Source organism: Typopeltis vanoorti, chromosome 1 (assembly GCF_054136105.1).
Source record: "Typopeltis vanoorti isolate ZY-2024b chromosome 1, IOZ_Tvanoo_1.0, whole genome shotgun sequence".
Taxonomy (NCBI): Eukaryota; Metazoa; Arthropoda; class Arachnida; order Uropygi; family Thelyphonidae; genus Typopeltis; species Typopeltis vanoorti.
In genome coordinates this window covers 140325635-140353474 of record NC_143549.1, presented here as the reverse complement: position 1 = coordinate 140353474, position 27840 = coordinate 140325635, and the positions used below count along the sequence as shown (strand labels likewise).

The window sequence follows — 27840 nt, the reverse complement described above, 5'->3', positions numbered from 1 at the left end:
TGTTGGTTTGAATCATGGGCATTGAAGTTTTGTGAGGTTCACTACGTGGTTGATGAATGTTCAGCATGAAATCACAGCCCTGGTTATTAGATGCTTAAGTTATTTTAAAAGAGTCCATATTTGATTTCCAGATAAGGGTTTCTGGATTTTCTAACCATTAGTCTACCCACAGTACAGAGCAAGCCTCTACTTACAAGCTTTCAAGATACAAACAATTCATATTTACAAACACTGCACAGACGAATAAAATAAATTGCGGCTCCAAACTCATGTAATGAACACAGATTCCCGAATTTATGAACATTTTAATGTGTGAAGTTCACTGATATTTTACAATGCACTGTAGAAAATTTTCAGTCCAATAATTCTTTCCCCTTTCTATGCCATATTGAATATTCTTTCGCTGAATAAATTCTGCATATTAATAGTGGGCATGTACTTCAAACGAAGTTAGTAAAAAATAATAATAATAAACTGCATACGTAAACATACCATTCTATTTTTTATTGCCTTGAAATATGGAAAATAAATGGGGATTGTAGTGATTGTGAAAGTGATAAAAGTAGAAAAAAAATTCAATTGATTTCAGTAGAAACTAAATAGGACATAAGCAATCTGAAAATGGCAAATTACTTGCTTCAAGCAGTCATGTTTATGATGCCAATTGTTTTAACAGTTGCAGTAATTTTAAAACAAAAAAATGTGATTATATATGTAGAACAGCTCTGTTCAGTCTATAGTAATTTGCAAGAAGAAAACAGTTATCGAACAAATCGAATGCCATTTGACAATTTGAATTCAAAATCAAAACGGAAAAATAAAACACAATGGTTTTAGAGTTTCTACACTGCAAAGGCATTAATAGAGAATTGGTCTACTACAAACTAATGTGTGTGGGGGGGGAGATGAAAAAAATTTAATTACTTATTTTCAAATTATATATTTTTGCAAAAAACTTTTATTGTAAAAATAAATAATAAAAGTTGGAAATGGATATGAAGCTAGTAGCATGGTTAGGGAGTGAATGGCAGATATGCACACACAAAATTACAGAGTAGTGGTCCTAGTACAGAATCCTGAGGTACTCCACTATCACCCTCATTCTCCTAGATTCCACTCCATCATTATAACTCTGGTGTCTGTCTGCCAGCCATCCTCATCCATTCTACTATATATATATATATATATATTTTTTTTTATCTGGTCCATACACAAAAGGTCAAAAATCCTATAGCACACTAGTGCCATGTGTGGGCAAGTGGAATAGAAGAAAGGAAGACTCTGTTCACATTTTGCTTGAACAGATGAGGGTTATAATCTTTGGGGAGGGTTATAATCTCAGACCAGAAGAAAGAAATAGATGGAATAAAAGAGGAAGCAGTGAAGTTGATTCGATGAGATTTGAGATAAACTGTAAAAGGGTGTTGGTTAGCAGTGGCTCGTTTTTAATGATTTTGGAGGAGAGTGGAAGAATAATAATGGACAATTCAGCAGAGCACTGTCCATGAAAGTATCTGTAGAAGAGGCACAAGGCAGAAACCAAAATCTGTGAGAGAAAGGGATTGAAATGGGTCTGTGTGAGAGAAGGATCATTAATTAGTTGGAATGGCCTCTTCTAGATAGAATCAAGCAATCTTAGAGAGGATTTTGGTGCACCACCCCAAATATGGGAGCAATATTCCATGACTGGGCAGATTTGGGCTTTGTATGGAGTTAGCAGCTGTGGGGGTCAAGGATAGGATGTCTGTGAGAGCATGTCATTTATATACAAGAGAGAGAGTGGGTGAAAGAACAGAACCCTAGGGTACTCCTGTATTGGTAGGGAAATCTGAGGAGAGTAAGCTATCTACCATGACACATAGTAAGCAACCAGTGAGAAAGTTGACAATCCGGTTGCAGAGTGGAAAAGGCAGACCATAGGATGGCAATTTGGTGAGTAGGCCCCTGTGTCAAACCCGATCAGATGTCTTTGAAATGTCGAGGGCGACCATGTGTGTGTGTGTTTCTTCAAATTTCTCCATGCCTGAGTCCAAAGGTGGGTGGTGAAAGCAAGATCAGCTGTAGATCACGAGTGGTGGAATCCATACTGTTAGTCACTGATTAGTTGGTATGTCTCTAGATGGTTCAATAATTCTTTGAAATGGTTGTTGATGACCTTCTCAATAATTTTTGAGAGAACAGAAGTGAGAGCAACTGGATGATGGTTCGTTGGTTGACTTTTTATCACCTTTCATTGGGATGGGCTGAATGTGGACCTGTTTCCATGTTTAAGGGTAGATGTAAGTTGAATGGGATAGACTGAAGAGGCAATACATGATAGGTGTTAGTTCTAGGGCACAATTTTTTTGAGCACAATAGGTGGGATACCATCAGGACCAGATGGATGATTTAAATATATTGATATTGTGGGCAAAGGATAATGAGTATCAATTTAATGTTGTAAAATGCAAGGTTATACTTCAGGTTGAAAATTTTTTTGCATACAATGCATCATACTGATGGTACTGGATTGCAAGAAATAGATGAAGCTAAGGACTAGGGGGATGATGGCAGACAGACAGAGAGTTGAAGTTCAGAGGGCATATTGCAAAAAAGTTAGTAAAACAGCTCAAAGGATTACTCAGATGTTGAAAAACAAGCAAACAAGTAAAGATAGAGAAGTCATTATCCCTCTTTAAAGGCCATGATTCAGCATTTAAAGAGGGATAATGACTTCTCTATCTTGACTACTGTGCACAGATTTGGTTTCCTGGGTTTCTTGGAGACTAGGAGGTGGTAGAAATGAGAGACTAAGTTAGTGACAAGTCAGCAGAATACTCCTTATGAGGATAGGTTGAAGGTTTGTGGGTTACAAAGTTTAGATGATAGGCAGAAAAGAGGGGACATAATAAAAACTTTTAAGACATTAAAGAGGTTTTTTAAAAAAATTGATGGAAAAAGGAAAATTTTTAATATATGACAAATAGAGAACTAATGGCCATCTGTGGAAATTATGTAAGAGTGGTTAGTAGAGGTGTGCGGACCAGATTTTTTGCATGGAGAGTGGTAAATGAGTGGAATAGATTGTCATAGTTGTGAGTTTTCTAACAGTGAGTAAGTTTAAGGAGAGGTATGATAGGTTTTGTGTGTGTTAATTAGTTTGGGTCTCCCACAATGAGTCTCCACATTCCATGGAGATATCTTTAAAAAAAAATAAAAAAATAAATGAATAAAATAATAATAAAGACATTTCCAAGAACACATTATGTTTACAAGTTGGGATTAACGTGCACCTAAAACAAGTATACCACAGGCTAATAGCTTTTGGGCTATTAGTTTTGGGTTATTAGACAAAGCTGAACACATTACAATGAAATATAAAACACATTATATAAATTACAAATGCCATTTTTTTAATGATTTTTAACCTAATGAAAGTTGCACTGTTATGCCCGTGCTGCACAGGAGTATTACTCTCAAGCATCAACAAAGAGCTGTTTCTGTAGATGTGGTCTATAATGCTAATGTCTATGAGGGATTTTCATACATCATGAAATTTTATGCTTTGGTTGTTGAGTATTCCATGGAAGTACATCACTTGCCACTGTTCTAACGTTTCCCCCCCACACACACACACCGATGGTGTTCCACTTGATAAGGTATGGAGACTGACTGGCTCATCCTGTGCCCTGACCTTAAGCACATATGATAACAGGCTGTGCTCAATGTTGATGATGTGTTCTCTGATCAGAATGTTAGGGATCTAATACCTATTAACAGTATGCCTTTCTTTAAGAGTAAGTGATTTTACATATGCAAAAGAGAATGAAGTTTCTGAACTAGTAGGAACAACCTTTTTGTTAGTTTGCCCAAAGCACCTTCAAAATGAGTACTGAAATATATCCCATGCATGAGATATAGCTGATCTTTATATATCACCATGGTTTCAGTGCAAAAATTATTCTACAAATATTTACAGAGCAACCAATTAAAAAAAATTGAAGTTATATCTGTTAACCATTAAGAGCCACTTAGAAATCAAGTCCAGCTCTATTTTGTTTTTTCTACATCAACAGAATCCTTTATGAAAAGCCAAACGGCTATTTTTTTTCTGGTGAAATTAATTAAAATTAAGGGGACAAAAATCCCTTATTATTATACAGCCAGTATGCGAAACTTTAAGATCAAAAACTACGATCTAAGAGTTTCATGCCGACGAACTGTCGGTGAATCCAAGCGTAAGTGACCACTTGGTAGTACCACACCAAGGCAACTCGAAGCAAAGATGGAGCAAGCTCCCTTACTTTTTTTATCCCCTTAATTTTAGAATCCTTTATGTTTTAGCATTCTGCCAATGCCAACGTTTATGCATTGGATCGTGATGAAACAGTATGTAATTTATTGATGTAGCATATGATGATACAATATTGTGAGGCCCATACAGATAGGTACATCACCATCTTATGAAACCAATATAGTCAACTGGTTGCTGTAATATAATTTTTGTTATAATTTTTTGTTTTGTACATACTAAAATTAATAACATTAATTTTTGTATGTAAACTGGGGTATGCTCTGGCTAATTTATCTTTATGCAGGATGAAAAACCCCTGAATTTCCAACAGAAAAACCCTGCTACCTTCCATATGAGATTGGATAACTCACCTTCAGGTGAAAAAGTTCATATAAAAATTCTTCTTGTCAAGATGAGAATTGAACTCTCATCTTTTCCAATCAAAAGGTGCAATGTCCCATCAGTCTTCCAATTGTGCTGCAAAGGTGCTGATGAAACAGAGAACATAAACAGCAGCCAACAAGTGTGCATTTTCTGTTTAAATGAAAGCCAGGAAATATTATTTGTTTTCAGTTCTATCAATTAATATCTACCATTTCCAATGCAAGTCAAAATTTGAAAATTAGTGGGGCTGCTCACATTATTAAGTATCTCAGGTAATCATAGCATGTGAAGGAATGTTACTTTGTAAAGAAAAATATGCCAAAATCTAAGGATACCTCAGGATACTTAATAATGTGAGATTTTTGGCAGTGCTACACCCACCTGCCAAACATATTCAAGTTGATATAAGTATTTTTTATAAATCAGAAATGCCATGAAACCAAAAGGGCAAGGTCAGGACTGTAGGATGGGTCAGTGGATAGATGTTCTCCCAGTGAATTCCAATATCTCCATCACTGCGCATGCTATATATGCTTCAAAAACAATGGATATGCACTATCTTGAATAAAAAAACAACTATTGTTTACAAACTACTTGGTGGGAAATTTACATGATGCACATTTACCAGTGAGGTAGGTATCCAAATGCTAAAGAATCAAACCTTTAGAGTAAAAAAAAAAAAAAAAAAAAAAATCAGTATCACTACTTTGGATAAAAGTGCAATGCAAAATTTCATCACCAGAGGAATTAGTGTTTCCCAACATAAACACACATTGCTAAACAGACTGCTGTTCTGATTCAGAGATGTATTGTCTAATGAGTTGTAGCGTCCATTGCTTTGCTTGTTGCTTATGGTCTGTAGGCATTCCACACATTTCACGATTACTTTTTTTTTCTGAGCTTCACAGAAAATTCTACAGCAAGATATCTTTGTCTAAAAACACAAAATATCACATCCTGCTAAAATCAAAAATTAGATTTTTCTAAAACAGCTACTATGAAACAAACAAAATGGAACATAACAGTCACTACATCATTGATTCATCCAATGTCATATCAGTGCATTTGCCTAATAGACCGAAGTCATTACAACGGAGTAGTGTTGCCCCGACTACATTTCAAATGTCCCTTAGATAACCAGTTTACATTTACTAAAATAATCTTTTGTTGTCATATTCAGTATATAACACAGTTAAGTAAAATGATATTTACATAACTGTGTTATGTAAAACATAATATACAGGGTGTTTCAAAAAGAATGATCCCGATTTCAAATAATTATATTTAATAATGAAAATGTGGTACAGTTACAAAATAAATTACCAAGTATGGTAATTAATTTATATTCTACTTATAAACATATTTAACATTAAGTGAGTATACAGATAGATAATAAAAACACTATATTACCACTAGAAGTGATGATAAATGGTTGTGTAGGATGAACTACTATGGAACGTATATAGTCTGAATGAGCCTCAAACATATGCACTCGTTCCAGTGTATTATAATTGAATACCCGCACTTGCATGTCATCCTATATTAATAAAGATTGTGAATTATAAACATCAAAAAGTTTTAAAATGTACTTTATACTATTAAATTGGAATTCATTCTAAAAATTTAAAAGACATGTTCAAAATGAATAAGACTTCATAAAACATACTTATTAGTTATATCAATGAAAAATAAAATGTCCATTAACATCACCTAAAAATGTCACTAAGGTTTTTTAACCATTCAGCAATCCTGCTATATATTGTGAGTTGCACCTTTTTAGCCATTCAGAAGAGATTTTGGTATAGAGAATAATCAAAATTCAATAAGAAACAAGGCTTAGGTTACATAAATCAAAATCTTTGTGTTTTGTCTGTATGATCAATGACAATATCCAGACATAAATAATCTGATAGATTTTAATGAAATGTGGTATGAGAAACACTAAAATTCCTTTTGAATTTTAGTGTCCAATAAGGTTTATATCATATTGGTCATGTCTGTGTTAGTCAGCAATCTTCATCTTAAAAAAAATAAATAAATAAATAAAAATTATAAAAGTTCTGAAAGTTTCATAAGGAAGTCACAAGAATCTTGGATGAAACAATGCAAAAACACTTTTCCCATAACAGGCTATATTGAAAACAACCAATTAAAGGTCACATTGCATAAGACAAAGTGCTGGAATTCTTTTTATTTGTAATGCACCATATGGTCAAACAATGCAACTAATGATATGTATCGCAGCTCTATTCTTTCACCTACTCTTTTCCTTCTGTAAATTAATGAGTTACTCCAGTCAATTACAAATCAAATGTATAGTTCTACTAATGAGAGATCACTGTGCTTGGACAAACAAAATCTCTAATATATCTAAATTCTATAATTTCACATCATCTTACAATCTTCCTTTTGACTTCTGCAGCCAAACAACTTTTTCTTTGGAATGGTCTAAGACAACGAGTTACTTGGCCATGACAAACAATTGTTTGGCATGGCCAAGTTTAATACAAAAAGGAAAACGAATATCACCATACAATCTCTCATTCCTTCTAATACTTTTCAATAATCCCCCAAATATTTTACCATCTTAATGATATTTATCTTTTATCCTCTTGTCTAAGTTGTCCCACTTTTTTTTTTTTTTTACATAATGTAACTTTCTTCCATTTTTCTCTGTATTCTCTCAACACATCTGCTGCTGCTTTGCTTGACAAAATATGTTTTTTTTTCTTTCTTTTTCTATATTTTCATTAATTTCATAAATCTACCATGACTGGCTTTTCTATCTTTGAAAACAACTTCATCATATGCTTCCCTGGCTGAATCAACACTTCCTTCTGATTTTACAAGTGGGTCTCTGAGGACTGGTTTTGATTTCAAGTGCTTTTGTTCTTTTCTCTAATAATAAATTTTATAATTAGGTCTACAGTTCATGTGATATAGTCTAACTTTTGATTTTTGTTGGGTATTCCAACTTACTAAATGGTTGTATGTAACTGTGAGTAAATGTTTATTATCCACAATCATTAATACCATTCATAAAAATAAGATCCATCTACAGTCCTGCACTAAGGAAAAGACAGATATGCTGTGTTACTACAAAGCTCCACCTTGGTATTTGCTTCTAATACTGTATTTGAATTGGTATTCATCTGGAGAAGGTCACAATCTACAGTTCAGATAATGAGAACAGTGTTCTCCTGTTTCTCATTTGTCAAATCTTGCTGTATAAATATCATCAAAACTTCTAAAATACTTACTTTTGCAATTCGAAATACCAACATCAAAAAAACTCTTCAATGAGGATTAGACATCCTTATTAACTTTAATGTGAAGAAATTTAATTATGTCTTATTTCTTAGAAAAAAGCTCTCCCAGTCTGACTTCTTATAGCTGTGGAAAGTTTTTCTGCTCTGTTTGTTACGATGCGCATTAGACTTGACAAAAAATTATTTTTTTGTTTTAGTCCAATACCCAAGAGTAAGCATAACTATGAAGTAACTTCACAACTAGTCTAATAGTAAATAAAGGCTGCTGACTTATCAATTGTCTTAGTATCCCATAATGCAAAAACTACAGGAAGTCACTATACCAACTGGGTTTCCATCTTTATTGATGTCTTGTCAGTGGGAGCCAGACCTGAGAAGATACTATAGTTAAATCAATGCAAGGGAGATATATTTTCCATATATAAAAGGGATGCTCAAGGAAGGGTCAAGACTAGATAACTGGTAGGAGACCTCCATATGGCCTTTAGGGGAATGCAGAGAACTGACCATGACTTCTGACCTGATGTCCAATCCTCACCTGCTCGTAGTGCATCCTGTTTGGATATCCACCTGGATACTGAACAAATGAGGATGGGTTGACAATATGGGATTCAGCCAACTAAATTGTATTCTTATTGGCTTAAAACCATAATTCAAAATGATTATATAACATGATGGAATTTCATACTGGCTGGGGCATTGCCCAGTTAAACAAGGACCCCATTGTTTTCACCGTGGAACCAGGGTGAACAATGATAAGTCAGCTACTGGAACAAACTCCAACTCAACATCAGCAGAGATCAAGATCAGCACCATCAAAATAAGAAGCATCAATGGAAAAGAAATGGAACCTAGCAGAAGAATTGGATAAGTACCAGAATGACATAATAGGTATTACCAAAACAAAGAAGACAAAAGCAGGTGGGACCTTTCTAAACAAATACAAGATATTATATTCAGGCAATAACAATCAGGAAAAAGAAAGAGTAGCTATAACATTAAACACTAAATATGAAGATAATCTTCTTGAATGGCAGGCAATATCAAGTAGAGTGATGTGGGCTAATATCAGAATGAGGAAATGAACAATGAAACTTATTTGTGCTTATGGTCCCACAGAGGGTTCTACTAAGGAAGAAGTGGAGGAGTTATTTGAACCACTGTTAAACATCATCTATATGGATCAAATTATGAAGGAAAGCAGTATTAAACCAGATATCAAAATTGAAGATGTTAATCTCAGCTCTTTATGTAGATGATGTTACATAAATAAATAAATCCAGGAAAAAGTCTGCAGGATTCCCTGACTAAATTGAATAACTGTTATAATAAATTTGGTATGAAAATCAGCATTAAAAAGACAAAGACAATGAATATAGGCAGAAACACTGAAAACATCAACTGCATCCTGAATGGAGAACCTATAGAACAAGTAAAACATTTCAGCTATTTAGGCACAATTTTTAGTGAAGATGGCAAATTAAAGTTGGAAATAGACAGTAGAATTGACAAAGATGGTATGGTAAGAAGTCAGCTGAATAAATTTATATGGAATAAGAGAGAGAGAGATTAGTCAAAACACTAAACTATACTGTATACAAGAAAGTGTTCAAACTAATTTTTACTTAAATATGGATCTGAGAGATGGGTTAGAAATAAAAACTGTTGATCAAAGACTGGAGACCACAGATATGAGAGTCCTGAGAAAGATCAGGGAACTGAATGGATGGCATTGGTGGCAGTATCATATTAAAAACAAGATTATTAGGAAAGAACTTGACATTGTTAGCATTCACGAATGTTTTAGCAGAGCTAATCTCAGATGGTACTGCCACTTAAACAGATGCAAGAGAAAAGATTAGCAAAACAAGTGTTCTTCAAAACAAGTGATGCCAGTGGGTAGATTGATATATAGTAATAAGTGCCTTAAAAGACAGAAATATAATATTGGAATGTTGACAGATAACAGGTTAATATGGAGGAAAGTTGTAGTAAGAAGTTAGTAATGGTGTAACTTTTCATGTAGTACTATCATGAGATCCTGTACACCCCACCCCAAGGGTATTTGTCAGGTATTTGATGGTGAAGTAGAAAAAACGCATTCTTATTGAATACTCTGGGTGAGAGATTGTTGTGGAAAATTTTTTCTGTTTGGCTATAATGTATATCAACTAGTCTACTTGTATATAAAGGCTGTTCACACTCAACATCAACTGCCTTAGTATCCCATAATGCCAAAACTATGGGAAGGGTCACTATACCAACTGGTTTTCAGCCTTTATTGATGTCTTATCAGACCCAAGAAGATACCACGGTTAAATCAATGCACAGGGCACATATTTTCCACATACAAGTAGAAAAAAAAAGCATTCTTATTGAATACTCTGGATGAGAGATGGTCATGGAAAGTTTTTTCTGCTAGGTTATAATGTATATCAAACTTGGCATGAAATTACATTCTTGTTTTAATCCTATATCCAAGCATAAGCATGCATGTGAAATAACTTCACATCAATTGAGTTAGTCATAATGTAAGAAATTATGGTTAGGATCAGAATCCAGACCAGTTTCAACATTTATTATTATTACGGGTATCTCCATGGAGTCAGTAGACTCATCGCGGGAGACCCAAACTAGCAAAACAATATCTGTCATATCTCTTCTTGAATTCATTTACAGAAGAAGAGCTCACAACTAAGTCAGGCAATGAATTCCACTCATTCACCACCCTCCAGGCAAAAAACCTTGTTCTGACACCTTTGTTAACCACACTCTTCTTTAATTTCCAGTGATGACCTCTTGTTCTTCCATCACTATCACACAGCTGAAACATTTCCCCTGCATCAATCCTATAAAAACCTTTCAGTAATTTAAATGTTTCTATCATATCCCCTCTTCTTCGCCTATCAACCAATCTCTGCAATCCACAAGCTCTCAATCTATCAATGCAGGGAGCATTTTTTACATCACTCACCAATTTGATCACTCTTCTCTGAACCCTCTCCACAGCTTCCTCATTATAAGGGTCTCATCAGTGGTACCCAGACCTCAGAAGATACCTGAGGTAATACATAATAAATAAGGTGATGCACACCTTTTTTCAACTTGTCGTCTTCTTCTCTTCAAGGATTATGATTTTCCTGTTCTGGCTTCACTAGTCTTTCCATCTTACAGCTGGTCTCCTTCTCTCTTTCTCCCTCCCCACCTTTGGTTTATATTTATCTACCTCTTTTAGTAGCCAATATCTTTCCATACTAAATAGATGCTCTTTCCATTTCTCTATATATTCAGTGATCTTTTCAATTTATGTTGTAAATATCTAGCTCTCTTCTGATGTCTTTATTTTTTATATAGTCCAATTTTGTGCATTCTTTAATTGCTGTTTAAAAGTTCATTTCTGTAGCTTATATTTTACTTTCATCATTTTTTAACAGTCCATGTTTCTGAATGATATAATAGAGGGGAGTGGCCATTACTTTATAAAATTTTAGTCGAGTTTCTCTTCTCATTTTTTTTTTTTATTCAGTGTCCTTTTAATTGTTCCACAGATTTTCTGAAATTTATTTATTTTTCATCTATATCTTTATCTTTTTAGATATGTTATTATGCAGTCTAAATAATTAACTGTGTTACCTATTCTATCATTTTATTTTCTATGACTATTTTTGATCTAACATTATCTCAACCTTTAAATGCATTATTTTTGTTTTATTTTGTGAAATTTTAAAACTGTACTGTTTGCTTATTTTGTTTAATTCACAAACTGATTTTTGAAGTTCATCTTTCTTGTCTTGTAATGTAATCTGATCATCTGCATACAGCACTGTATTGATAACAGTTCTTCTGGTTAATCGAATACCTTGTTTTATTGTTATTTTTCATATTTTAATAATCTGATCAATGTATATATTGAACAGAGATGGAGATAAGCTACATCCCTATCTAATACACTGCTTAATTTCAATCTCATCTGTTAATTTATTACCTAACTGTAAGTGTATTTTTGCAAATTTATATAAACTTTGTTTCATTATATTCCATAATTTTTCTCTGTGTATTTCCTACTTATATAGAGAAAATACAAGACTTCTAGATTTATTTAATCTTGGTATCTTCTCAGGTCTAGCTCCCACTAATGAGATTTCGATAAAGACTGAAACTTGTCTAGGTAGTGACCTTTTCCATAATGTGTTTGCATTATGGGATATTCAGGCAATTGGGAAGTCACAACCTCTACAGACAAGTAGACTAGTCATAAATTACTACTTCACACTATGCTTAGGCATAGGATAAAAACAAGAATATAGTTTCTTAAAATACAAACTTATTTATTACTGACCATTACAAAAAGCAAACTACATTAGAGCCTACCAGTTTCGGCAGCAAACTGTCTGGCTTTTTCAAGGCGTTTACAGAGACATAAAAACTAGTAAATGCAAATTGAAAGGAACATAAAAAATGTCGTAAACCAACTAGTAGCTAAGGTTACACATTCGCGTGACAGAGAGGACTTGCTGTTCTTATTCATTATCATGCATGCATGCATGTTTGTTGTAAACGTGTAATGTGATTACTGGCTAACTATAGTTCAGATTGATTTAGAAAGAGAGGATCAGGTTTTTCCACGAACTGTTTAGGATTGCACCCTGATTTCTGTTGAGGTTTCCACCAGTTATTAACACTATTATGGCTTCCTTGAATAAACATGTCTGTAGTCGTCATTCAGATATGGCATGGAGCTGTTTTGTCACTCTATCGTGTGGTTAGATGTACAGAAATGATGTGCTAAGTTGGAAGAGATACTTCTGTTGTGGTTAACATCACCAACATGTTCTTTTTGTCTGATTTCTAAACTCCATGAAGTTTGTCCGATGTAGGCAAGACCACAGGAGCAAGGAATGTAATAAACTCCTGGATATTTGTAGAAAGGCACCTTATCTTTTGGGGACCCTAAAACTTGTCTGATGCTGGTGGTTGGTTTGAAGACCACACTGATGTTGTAGGCTCTTAGTATTCTGGCTATTTGATAAGAAATTGACTTGATGAAAGGGATCACTACAGTAGAAATGTGCTGGGAGCGTGATTCTTCTTGTCTGGGGTTGTCACTGTATAGATATTTTTGATGATGTTTTGAGGATATCCATTTTGTGATAATGTATTGGCTATTAGTGAGAGTTCAGTCTATCCTCCTCTTCTGATATAAACTTTCTGGTCCTATATTTCAACATGTGGATAATGCTCAGTTTGTGTCTAGTGATGAAGTATAATGAAGATATCTTCCAGTATCTGTGGGTTTTCTGTAAATAGATAATTTGACACTATTTGATTGTTTCTTTAACAAGATGTCTAAAAAATGCAGTTGGTTGTTGTTTTCCACTTCCAGAGTGAATTTTATCTTGTTATGTATTGAGTTGATTTTATCCACAAACGATGTTAGGTTTTCTAAGCTGTCTTGCCATATAATGAAGATATCGTCAACATATCTCCACCATGTAGATGGTCTAGGGGAGATTGTGGAGAGAATTTCTTTTTCAAGTTTTTCCATTAAAAGGTCTGCACAAGATGGTGATAGTAGGCTTCCCATTGCTAGGCGCTCTAATTGTTGGTATATGGTGTTGTTAACCTTGAAGAAATTAGATTGAAGGCAGTGTCTAAACATCTGTGTGATGTTTAGAGGAAAAAGATCTTGGATGATGTTTATTACCTCTTCTACTGGTACATTGGTGAAAAGGGATACAACATCTAGACTGCTAGCAAGTCTGTTGGTGCAATCTTAATGGCTTGGAGTTTATTTACAAAATGTTGACTATTCTTGATATAGGATATAAGCCACAATAGTGTTAATAATCGGTGGAAACCTCAACAGAAATTAGGGTGCAATCCTAAACAGTTCGTGGAAAAACCTGATCCTCTCTCTCTAAATCAATCTGAACTACAGCTAGCCAGTAATCACATTACAAAAACACATGCATGATAATGAATAAGAAAACAAGTCCTCTCTGTCACGCAAACGTGTAACCTTAGCTACTAGTTGGTTTACAACGTTTTTTTATGTTCCTTTCAATTTGCATTTACTAGTTTTTATGTCTCCGTAAACGCCTTGAAAAAGCCAGACAGTTTGCTGGCGAAACTGGTAGGCTCTAAATAGTTTGCTTTTTGTAATGGTCAGTAATAAATAAGTTTGTATTTTAATTATATAAACGACCAAATATGTTTAGTTTAAACAGTTTAATGAAACACAAAGATCGGTGCATGGAAAGGGAAAAATGCAGAAAGGCCAAACTTTTGAACAACCTAATGTTCCTTAAACGTTGCAGGAAATTCTCCATCATTCCGAAGTTCCTCATAGTCAGAGGTCATATCAACTCTATATCAGCTAAAAAAATTTATCTACGCACTTCATTGGCGCTTGTAAGAGAAAGGATTCAACACACGAGATACAAACTAAATAAAAGTGATATTAATTGCTGCAAGTTATTTGATGACATTTCTAACAATTTAGAATATACCATATGCAATCAATTAGATCAAATGATACAACAGAGTTATGAAAAAACTTGCAGACTTTATAAGGACAAACAAGTTAGGAAATTCAATGAACTTTACAAGAAAAAAATATCAGACACAAAACAACCTCCCGGATGACAAAGTGATTTTTAATTTGTCAAATCACAGTCTCACAAAAAATGAATCTGACATTCTCAAAAAAGGTTTTAACTTTGTGATTACGCCCAAACACATTCCTAAAATGGATTTCATGTGTGGAATTGAAAAAGGCCTATATCCACTACCGCAAAATGTAGCCAACACTATTAGATTCAAAAGTACGATAATCCTAGCCAAAGCCAAACAACCTATTCTCAATACGCCTCCTTATGATAGAAAGGCAATTCTCAACTTGAAGAAAAACAAAGATATCATTATTACAAAGGCTGATAAGGGAAATTCTACAGTTATCCTTAAATCTAAAGATTATTATGATAAGTTAAACGTATTACTATCAGAGAACTCCACCTATAAGATCCTAGGCAGAGACCCCACAATAAAAAATCATAATGAAACAAACTAATTAATCAGAAACTGTAACAGAAGAAGTGAAGAAAACACTAAAATCCTCACATCCTATCACTCCAAGACTATATGGGACACCTAAAATATATAAACAGGATATACCTCTCCATCCAATCGTTGATAGAAGATCATCACCAACCTACCTTTTGGCAAAACATCTTGGAAACTTATTAAATAATAAAATAAGATCAACAGAATCCTACATCAAGAATAGTCAACATTTTGTAAATAAACTTCAAGCCATTAAGATTGCACCAACAGACATGCTAGCCAGTCTAGATGTTGTATCCCTTTTCACCAATGTACCAATAGAAGAGGTAATAAGCATCATCCAAGATTTTTTCCTTTAAACATCACACAGATGTTTATACACTGCCTTCAATCTAATTTCTTCAAGGTTAACAACACCATATACCAACAATTAGATTGCCTAGCAATGGGAAGCCTATCACCATCTTGTGAAGACCTTTTAATGGAAAAACTTGAAAAAGAAATTCTCTCCACAATCTCCCCTAGACCATCTACATGGTGGAGATATGTTGATGATATCTTCATTATATGGCAAGACAGCTTAGAAAACCTAACATCGTTTGTGGATAAAATCAACTCAATACATAACAAGATAAAATTCACTCTGGAAGTGGAAATCAACAACCAACTGAATTTTTAGACATCTTGATAAAGAAACAATCAAATAGTGTCAAATTATCTATTTACAGAAAGCCCAGATACTGGAAGATATCTTCATTATACTTCAACCATCACAAGATACACAAACTGAGCATTATCCACATGTTGAAATATAGGGCCAGAAAGTTTACATCAGAAGAGAAGGATACATAGACTGAACTCTCACTAATAGCCAATACATTATCACAAAATGGATATCCTCAAAACATTATCAAAAAATATCTATAAGGTGACAACCCCAGACAAGAAGAATCACGCTCCCAGCACATTTCTACTGTAGTGATCCCTTTCATCAAGTCAATTTCTTATCAAATAGCCAGAATACTAAGAGCCTACAACATCAGTGTGGTCTTTAAACCAACCACCAGCATCAGACAAGTTTTAGGGTCCTCAAAAGATAAGGTGCCTTTCTACAAATATCCAGGAGTTTATTACATTCCTTGCTCCTGTGGTCTTGCCTACATCAGACAAACTTCACAGAGTCTAGAAATCAGACAGAAAGAACATGTTAGTGATGTAAACCATAACAAAAATATCTCTTCCAGCTTAGCACATCATTTCTGTACATCTAACCACACGATAGAGTGGTAAAACAGCTCCATGCCATATCTGGATGATGACTACAGGCATCGTTTATTCAAGGAAGCCACAATAGTGTTAATAACCAGTGGAAACCTCAACAGAAATCAGGGTGCAATCCTAAACAGTTCGTGGAAAAACCTGATCCTCTCTCTCTAAATCAATCTGAACTACAGCTAGCCAGTAATCACACTACACGTTTACAACAAACATGCATGCATGATAATGAATAAGAACAACAAATCCTCTCTGTCATGCAAACATGTAACCTTAGCTACAAGTTGGTTTACAACATTTTTTTATGTTCTTTTCAATTTGCATTTACTAGTTTTTATGTCTCCGTAAACGCCTTGAAAAAGCCAGACAATTTGCTGGTGAAACTGGTAGGCTCTAACGTAGTTTGCTTTTTGTAATGGCCAGTAATAAATAAGTTTGTATTTTAATTATATAAACGACCAAATATGTTTAGTTTAAACAGTTTAATATAGTTTCTTGTCAAATTTAATATACTTTCAATAACACCCAAATTTCCAGACAAAACAAGATTTCTCTTTTTTGGGATAACTCAAACTTCCAATCTTTCTTTGCATAAGCATATATATCACAAGCATTCATCGCGTTAGTTTTGCAAAACTATCAGCATAGTTCAGCAAAATAACTACGCTACATGCTAAATTAATTAAATTAACAGCTCCTAGCAACTTTATGATCATAAATAATGGGAGTTAAGTGCATTTCAGTGAGTGCACCCTCACCATTCTCGATTAAAAATTTCAATCTAAGAGTTGCAAAGAGAGGTAGCCTTTCAGAAAGTTAACATCTAGACACTGCACTCGATTCCTAGTCTGTGCAATAAAATATAAAGACTCCATATTCAAGCCTGTCTGTTACATGAGAGACCACATTCTCCAGAGATTAAAATACAGATCTCAGCTAGTCACCTGAAAAACACTGGGGAAGAGCAATTACTCTATAGTAGATGAAAGCAAAAGAGAAATGAAATTGGAATGGCTTCCTACTAAATCAGTGGAAATAATCCAGAAAAATTCAGACAACTGGCTCTTTTTACTGAAATATGGAAAGTAAGGGGAGCTGCCACATTATCTTCCCAAAAAAGCTGCATCAAATGAGTACAAACTCATTAAACACATTCAGTCTCTTTCAGGCTTATGTCAGTCTGTTTATGCTAAGATAGAGCTTTTAATGAAAAAAGACATGAGGCCTCCCAAGTTTTCAGCAAGTGAAAAAATATATATATCAATATACATACCAATACTGGAACAGAAAGAAAGAAACAAGTCCCTGTTATAAGCTGCAGAAAACAAAGAGAGAGATGATCAGATGAAGATGAGATATTCTTGATAATCTCAATCTTCATCAGATGAATGACTTAGTTGGGAAAAAGTGGACCAAATGGGAAGACAGGAACGTTGACTTCAGTATTTCATTCTGGAGAAATGAGAGGGCAATAGCTATCATAATTCTAAATAGAAATAAGCATGTGAAGTGACCTAGTACTCAGAGTGAAAGCATTATGATACAGTATAATACAGTAAATCTATCATTTATCTGACCTTCAAAATAATGACCCTTCAATTAACCAACTTTCTACATATCAACCAACTTCTGATACAGCACCATGCAACTACACTTCAATTATCAAAATGGCAAACTGCCTGCCCAGAATGGTCAGATAAATGGTAAGAGTTTACTGTAGTCGGCATCCACAATAAACAACCCACAAATATGTCTATCAGAATGATTTATATGCCAACAATGGGATGTAATAATGAGAAGACTAAATTATAGCTACATATGAAAACAGAAAAGCTAGAAAAAAGTATGGAATACAATAAAAAACAGTACTATAATGCTAATGGAAAATGGAATGCTAGTCAGAGAAATAAAATATCTGAGGATATTTTTTTTCTAAAATCCAACTGGATGATGATATGTTTGATAAATCATAGGTGACAATACACACACATCTCAAGCAAATGACATCCTTGTGAAAATGCTGATAAATATATCAAGCAAAAAAAAAAAAAATGCAGAGGTTAGTGTGAAGCAGATGCCTGCTCAGGTCATAACTTTCAAATAATGAAAACAGAATTGAAACTAAAGAAAATACCAAAAGTAAAAAACTGCAAAATGGAATATACATCAACTTAGCAAATGCAGCATAATATCTGTATACAATAAAACACTTCAATCACTAACTAGAGTCGAATACAGTGTTCCCTCAGTATTTGTGGGAGATGTGTTCCAAGCCTTACCACAAACAGTAAAAATTTGTTACTACCCTCTTAGGAAAACATTTTTTCTAATTGGGATGGCAAAGCATAGTTGGTTTGTTCATATCACCTGCTGCATTTGCTCCAAGTATCACTATCTTTACTCATTTTAAACCCTGGCATCCATTTTTCGTCTTGAGTAACATGAACTGAACTCTTCCAGTAAAGCCGAGACTCATTTGCATTAAAGACTTGTTCCAGCACATCCCCTTTTTCTTCGATTATTTTGTGAAATTCTTCAGTTTTAATTAGTTATCTTATTCAAAAAATGTATTATAGTAATTCAGGAAGTATATCCTATAACACACTCTACCAGGTAATGTAATGCATGGCTCTATGCATTATGTTACCTCTGCAAAAGTTGCCTATTCAACTTGCTGTTCGTCAACAGTCGCCACTGGACTAGTATACAAGGTGAGTACCTAGAACAAAGAATAGGATTAACTTTAGCACTAAACTCTATTTAACATAATGGCAGTCCACTGCAAAGTTTGTGATATACTTATATCACAAACTTAAATCACAAAATAAGATATACTTTTTAACATTACATCTGTTATGAAGTGTGCAGATAAATGCAAAAGTAGTTATTTTTGCTGTGCTGGTCTCAGCAAAAGCCAATTTAAAATGCTCACTAAAGACAGAAGACAAAACAGGAAATGTGCTTTGCGCAACAGTGAACAACAAAGACCTGCTCAGTGTTCAAATTTTTTGTTCCACAACAGATGCCATTCCAGTGCTAACCAAAGCCCACCGGCAACTTCTCCCAGGGGCGATGACTCATGCATTCTAGAGATAAATAACATGGACAATATATGTATTACAGATTTAATGGGGATAATAAAATAATTTTAAAAAAAAGAAAAAAAAAGAAAAAAAAAGACTTCAATGACTTAAGAAGTTTGAGAGAATATACCTCAAACAAAATAGATGACTTTCTGGCTAGCATTGCTGACCTACAAGAAGTTAAGGAACTTAAAACAAAAAACACTGAACTAGAAAATGCAAATATGGAGCTGAAGCTGAAAAAAATTCATGAAACAATGGATGACCCTAGTGGGCAGAAAAACAGAGCAAGCCTATCATTATAAAATTTAAAAGTAAAGTGATCAGAGACAAATGGCTGGATGCACAAAAATATCAAATATACACTAAGCACAACTGATATATGTGACAATTTTAAAAAAGCAAAATATATCTAAATGAGCACTTGACTGAAAACCTAAAACATTTACTGTTTATTGCCAAGAAATGCAAAGAAGAAGTACACTACAAATATCTCTGGATCAAACAGGGCAAACTTTTCATGAGAAATGATGATACATCAAAAATATGGCAGATCAGATGCGAAGAAGATTGTGTAAACTCCCAGAAAACAGTGAGAGTAAAAACTGACTCATGAACAACAATGACAGATGAGTATAACAACTGTGATATCACTTTTCATAAATGTGTAATATGTCATGATTCAGTGGAATTAAGAAACAACTTTTTATCCTCAGACATTGTAAGTACTTTGAATATTTTGCATATAAATATAAGAAGTATTCAAGATAACTTAGAACACATAGAATTACTTCTAGACAATTTAAGCTATCGGCTAGATGTCCTGATATTAACAGAAATCTTTAAAGAAGATTAAGTTGATTTGTATCACTTAAGTGGATTTAAAAATTATGATCTGTGGATTTAGAAATTATAACAAATCTGGAGGTGTAATTATCTTTATTTGAAACTCCATATCTGTTAATAACATTACTAACATAAAAATGAAAACAGCGAAAAATGTCAATTGATATTTATAACATCATAATATATATAATGGCTGTATATACAGCCATTATATATATTATGATGTCCAACTTTATACAAGAACTCAAGTGTAGTCTAGATGAGACCAGAAGTGACAATGTTCTCATAATTGGGGATATGAATATCGACTTGCTGAATAATAATGGCTCCTTTCAAGATTATCTAGATTTACTTGCCATGCATGGACTCGAACAATATATTAATGTCCCCACGATATAATTCAATGGTGGTAGATCATGCCTAGATCATGTATTCAGGAAAACTTTAAGTAGAAACAAAATCCAAACAGCAGTTCTAAGCCGACCTGTTGTGGATCACTTTCCAATCGGTATTAAAGTGCATTTGCAAGTACAGCACAGAAATAGTACAACTGAAAATATCCCCTACACAACAATTGAATACAGAGTATTGAAGCATAACTTGAGCAGTTTCTTGGGAAGAGATAACGATGGAAACAAATGTTGATACCTCATATCATAAATTTATTGAGATATTAAACAGTAAAATATAATACTCAATTAAAGTTAAAATAATAGACAGATTATTATTTTAATAATCTGTCTATTATTTTAATATTAGACAGATTATTAATAAAGCCCTGGATTACACAGGAAATCAGACACTACATAAAAATTAGAGATAAAGTGTATAAAAAGGTCAAAAAATACCTGCACAATCAATATTATGAACAGTTTCAAGTACTATAGATATCTAACACACTATCAACTAAAAGAAAGTAAAAATGAACACTATGGAAATTAATTCCTAAAATACTAAGGAAACTCCAGAAAACAATGGAAGTTTGTGAATAAATTAATCGCCAAAGATATACACAAACAAACCCTTCCCATACTTAAAGATATTGATAAGAACAGAGAAAATGGAGATAGAGGATTAGCTGAAAAATTCAATAATCACTTTGCCACGATCAGTGAATGCATTCTGAAAAATGCTAAACTCATTCTTCTGAACTGCACTCCCAAGAGTGTAATATCTTTTCCCCACTTGTGAAAACGAAATCAAAAGTGTTATAGGTAGCATAAAAACAACCAAAACTTCAGGATATGATGGTATAACACTAGGATTGTGAAAGAGTGCCAAATGTACATTATAGAACCCCTAATTGTACATTTTTAACTTATTACTGATGACAGGCACATTTCCAAACGTGTGGAAAGACTTATGTGTTCATCGTACATATTGATTGGATTTTAACGATACAGATAAGAACACAGATTGATAAGAAAATAACTATTTATTGACTTTGTTGCTAATATTTCTACACCATTAAAATCCAATCAACGGGCACGTTTCCATTGGATTTTAAGAAGGCCACACTTGCCTTCTTAAAATTCTTAAAAGGGAAACAAAAATAACTTGGAGAAATTTGGAAAAAAAGGCAAAGCTAATAATAACGGCAAGTATCTGCTGGATTTCTGCTCAGGATATGGACCAGCCATCGCTAATAATATATTCCAACATAAAGATGTGCACAAGTTCACATGAAGAGAAGACACAAGAAATAAGAAATGCCTCATTGACTGTGTCTTTGTTGATAGCAATATCTTCATGCTGGAACAGAATACACAAGTGTACAGAGAATTTGAAACTGGAAGTAACCATCACATATAGTTCTAAGCAGAATAAAAATGAATATTACATTGACAATTGGTAAACAGTAGACTTAACTATATATACATTATTGAAGAAAACATTAAACAGTCTCAGCAGCAAACTCCAAAGAAAACATTGATTGCTTCAGCTAGGAAGTCATGTGATGAAGTTCTCTGTAAGGATAGAAAAATTAGAATGTCATGATAGACACAAAGTTAAAGAAGCCCTCAAAAGAAGGCAGCATACTAAAAGTTCATAGCAAATAATTAATCAGAGAAAAATGTAACAAAACTAAGAAACATAAAAGTAGCTAAACAAAAGTGATGGGAAACTCTGGTAAGAATATAGAAGGAAGGTAAACATAAGGAAGATGGCAAAATGTTGTCAAGGCTATTGAAAAAGCTTAGAAATGGAGAAAAGAGTATTTTAAAAAGGAATCAATGATGATAAACATGACAAGAAAACTGAAGATAAGGATATCCCAGATGACTGGAGTAATTACTTGAAAAACTGTTAAACAAAACAAGCAGTGAAAGAACAGCAGTAGAAAATTCTCAAGAGAAATGCTAAAAGGAGTACATATCAACACTTGAAGTACACAAAAGCCATTAAAAACTTAAAATGGAAAGGCAGCTGAAATAGATGATATTTGACCAAAAATGTTCAAATATGGAGGTATACAAGTTTTACAGTGGCTACACTACATAATTCAGAATGTCAAATTCCAGTTGACATTCTAATCCTGGAGTAGAGTTCTCATAGTTCCCATCTATGAAAAAGGGAATATAGCAGAATGTCTCTATTAAGTGTTCCAGATAAGATTTATGCAAGCATACTTAAAAAGTGGCTGAAAAAATTCTGGAAGAGAAACTTGGAGAAAAGCAAGCTGGGTTTAAGCTAAATAGGTTTATTTTCAGATTTTTGCTTTATGACAAATACTTGAAAAATTATGGGAATATGACAAGGATCTGTACTTATGTTTTATAGATCTGGAAAAGGCATATGACAAGGTGCTCAGAGAAAAGCTTTTCAAAACACTACAATTATATGAAGTAGATATAACATTATATAGAGCAATACGTCGTCATCATCAATTTCTTGATATGAAACCTGTCATAGTAATCTGAACCCCCCCCACACACCAAGGAGTGTTCAGGTTACTATGACAGCACTACAAGATTAAATTTATATGATTATTAATCTCCTATCAACAATTTTCCTCCAAATGAGTCTATTACTTGTCAGCACTCCAATATTGCCATATCTAACATTTCGTGCTTCTAAGGCACTTCTAACAATCGATCCAACTAGACCTTGGCCTTCCTCTGAGTCACTTTCCTGCCATCTTGGGCATGAAACACCTGTTTTGCTAACATTTCTTCCCCCATTCTATTTTAGTGGCCATACCACTTTAGATTAGCTCAGCTAATATTTGGTGTTTTGGCTAATTTCTCTCTTATTCCATATAAATTAATTTGCTTATTCTGTTGTCATTTCTAGATTTAACCTGCCATCTTCACTAAAAACTGTGCTAAATAGCTGAAATATTTTACTTGTTCTATAGCAGGGGGTGGCCAACTACGTGACCTTTCGAAGCCATAATAATTCCGGTGAGCCTAAAAAGAACCACAACCTTTGACCAATGAGATAGTATGGGAGTAAGTATAAAAGGAAATTAAAAAAAAAAAGACTGTGATAATAGGCAGGAGCATAGGCAACTTCAGCTGCATTCTGAATGAAGATCCTATAGAACAGGGATGGCCACAACGTGGCTCGCGAGCCGCATGCAGCTCGCATCTATGCGTCACGTGGCTCTTCACACTCTACCAGGAAAAAATAAACAGAGAAGAGTACCTCTTGTCAACAAAAAAAAAAAAAAAAAAAAAAAAAAGAGGTACAAAATAGAAAGAGATGAGGGAGAGAAAAACAGGGTTAATAAAAATTACTGCAATAGAAATGTGTAATTCAAAACACATTCAATGAAGTTTACCTGGCAAGATCTAAGCATCAAAATGATGAAGTTTGGCGACCCCTGCTCTAGAGAGTGCGTCCCCTAGGCGGCATATAGGGGAGCCCACCAGATATGGCGGGGTGCTCCGAATATATTGAATAAGGACTCGTGGATCGAGGGCCATAATGGGCAATCATCTTGATTGTAAGGGAAGTGGCATTCCCATGGTCCCCTAGCTTTATCTATCCTCTTCTTCTTCTACTTACACTAAAGTGAGTGGATCTTCCTCAAAGATCCACTCACTTTAATCTTTCCTATAAGACCTTATCAGCCAACTCTTCTTATTTTATGATTATGTTATTAGAGTACTCGAGAGCTATGGGATCTTTCCATTTCTGACCTATATTAATGTCCCCTCTGTAATCTACTCTTTCCCTTTCAATATACCCTATTCCTCCTATGGGTTTAAATTTGGAAGAAGGCTAGTTCAGAAGCCTTAAGGTAGCAGCTCTACCACTGGACTATCCATCATCAAGCTAGTCACCTGACATGGAGAACATTAATTTACTTTTAAGCTAACAGAGAAAAGTAATCAAAATGAATCTATGGAAAACAATCCTGGAATGGAAAAGGTAAAATGAAAATGGAAACGACAAAATATAATACATATAGCAAACTGGAACGTAAGAGGAATAGCATATAAAGAAATAGAATTATATCAAATATTAAATGAAAGAAATTTTCAAATAAAGTAATTACTGAAACAAAAAAGAAATTAAAAGGAGCTATGAGAACTGAAATTTTTAATGTAATATATAGTGGAGTTGACAGAGACCAAAGAGGACAAGCAGGTGTTATGATTTGGATTGATAATTCCCTTTTCAAACAGTTAAAATATTATATATTATGGAATGAACGAATAATAGAAGCTAGAATAAAAATAGTGGTTATTTAACAATAATTGGGTTATATGTCCCAGAAGGAAGAGAAGAGAATACTGAATTTTATAATCAATTACAAAATATATATAATAAAATAAATAAAAATGCTTATGTAATATTAGCAGGACACTTAAATACAAGAATTGGAAACATGAAAATTAATACTAATATAGGAATATATTGAGAAAATACTTTATACAGGAATGGGAAAAAAAATCGATCGACTTTGTAGTTGATAATAACCTTAAAATAATGAATTCTTTCTATGAAGACAATATTAGATTACTTTATCTTAAATGAAAAGACATCAAAGTTCTCTTTAGATATTAGAGTTCACAGAGGAATGAAATAAGTAGTGACCACTTCCTCGTTAAAATAAAATTAAGATTACCACCTAAATGGCTACAAATAACAAGAACAGAAAGAAAATTTAAAACATTTGTTTATAAAACTAGATTACTAAATAACACAAATACACAATGGCTATATGAACAAAGAATTAACCAAAATTTGGATAAAATAAAACGAAATGAAGAAATAGAAAGGATTGATATAAAAATGATACTAAGTATAGCAGCAAATGAAAGTTAGGAAAGACTAAAAAATTCAATAAAAAGAGAAAACTGAAGATACAGGAAGATGTAATCAAAGAAATAATCAAAATGAAAAAAAGAAGCATATCATAAATGGTTAAACAGTAAAAGATTAGAAGATGAAATAGAATGTAAAAGAATAAGAGCTATAACTAAAAGAAAAGTCAGAAAAAGACAGAGAATCATGGAACAAGTTTGTTTCTAATTTAGAACATGATTTATATAAAATAAGACCCAATGTATATAAGATTTTGAAACATTTAAGTAAATTAAATACAGAATTGAAATTAGAAGAATTTCTATACAGAATTGCGGATAGATAAATATTTAAAAAAAAGATAACTGGCAAACTTTTAATGAAAATGAAAAGGAAATAACTAAAGAAGAATTAGAAATCGACCTGAGAGAAACAAGAAATGGAAAATCACCTGGAGAAGATAAGTTATGTTCAGAATTATATAAATATGCAGGAATCAGGTTCAAAGAAAGACTTCTATTATTTTTAAATAAAATCTATTCAACAAGTAACTCCCCCCCCCCCCAATAGAATGGAAATAAGCAATAGTGATCCCAATCTTTAAAAAAGGTAGTAGAGATGACCCTAAAAATTATAGATTATAAGTATGCTAAATTCCAGTTACAAAATATATAGCAGAATTTTAAATAACAAACTAATAAAATATTCTGAAAACTTTATTTTAGAAGTACAAAACATATTTAGAAAAAGACAATCATGTATAGACCTGGCCTTCAGCCTAAAATTAATAATAGAGAAAAGAAGTGAATACAATTTGGAAATGCATATTACATTTATTGATTTTGAAAAAGCATTTGACAAAGTTAAAAGAAGTATTTTATTTAACATATTAAAAGAAAGACAAATATCAAATAATATTCTAAAAGCTATCATAAGTATATATGAAAATAATCAGATACAAATAAGATTAAATTATGAACTATCATATCTGAAAGAGATAAACCAAGGAGTCCGAACAGAAATGTTCACCTTTCAGCAACTGTTTTTAATATTTATCTAAATGAAATAATAAAATGGAATAAAAATTTCTTCAAGGTATTAAACTTTCTCCAACTGTGAACTTAAACACGCTCCTTTTTGCTGATGACCAAATAATAATTACAAATTCTAAAGATAACTTACAGAAAGATATTTTAAATTTAAATGAAATAGTCAAAGATTATAGAATGATAATATCAAGAGACAAATCAAAAATGATGGCCTTTAAAGGACAAGATCATAACAAGATGTTAGATCAGGTGGATTCATCTAACTACCTAGGATTACATATGAAAATGAAAAATATATAAACCTAAAAATTGCAAAATATTTAAAAATAACAGGTACAATGAATTCCATATTTACACCTAACCTAGTTTATAAACAAACCAGACTAAAAGTATATAATACATTAGCTCTACCAGTCCTGTTGAATGGAAGTGAAATCTGGACAATAAAACAAAAAGACAACAAAGATTAATAACAGCTGAAATGAAGTTCATGAGAAAAAATATACTCTATTTGATCACAAAAGAAATTATGAAAGAATTAAACCAGGAATGAATAACAGAAAAAAGTAAAAAATATAAACATAAATGGATGGAACACGTTGAAAGAATGAAAACAAGCATTAAATTACAAACCATTAGAAAAAAGAAAACCAGGACGTCCTCTTAAGAGATTCAACGATGACTTCTAAGGTCAGAACAGGCCACTTTAGGCCTAACTCTTGAAAAGCATGTTGATATATTATATAATATAAATATAGAACAAAGTAAAAATATAAAACAACCATCATCATCAAATTCCTGCCATGTACCTTCAAGGGGTGTACAGGATATGTAAGTACTACATGAAAAAAATTACATGGGCATATGTAATAACTTCCTATCTACAATTTTCCTCCAAATCAGTCTGTTACTTGTCAAGACCTTATCAGATCTTATATTTCTATCATCTAAGGCACTTTTTACCATATCAATCAACCTATATCTTGGTCTCCCTCTGGGTCGTTTTGCTGCCAACCTGGCAGAGAACTTTTGTTTTGCTAATCTTTCTTCACCCATTCTGTTTAAGTGACCATACCACCTGAGATTAGCTCTGCTAACGCATTCCTGGATATTGACAATGTCAAGTTCTTTCCTAATATCCTCGTTTTTAATATGATATTGCCATTCATGCCATCTGTTCACGCCTATAATCTTTCTCAGGACTCTCATATCTGCATACTCTAGTCTTTGGTCAAGTGTTTTACTTCTGACCCAGCTCTCAGATCCATAAGTTCAAACTGGTTTGAACACTGTCATGTATACAGTAATTTAGTGTTCCGACTAATTTCTCTCTTATTCCATAT

General features: G+C 33.3%; 1 protein-coding gene across 1 annotated transcript in view; it reads right to left on the bottom strand.

Annotated features, from left to right (window-relative positions):
• Positions 1 to 27840, bottom strand: part of beta'COP (coatomer subunit beta') — a 293541-nt gene that overhangs the window by 233091 nt on the left and 32610 nt on the right. Inside the window, exon 4 of the mRNA XM_090394070.1 lies at positions 6068 to 6194. Within this exon, the coding sequence (XP_090250196.1) occupies positions 6068 to 6194 (127 nt within the window). The remainder of the gene's footprint in view (positions 1 to 6067; positions 6195 to 27840) is intronic.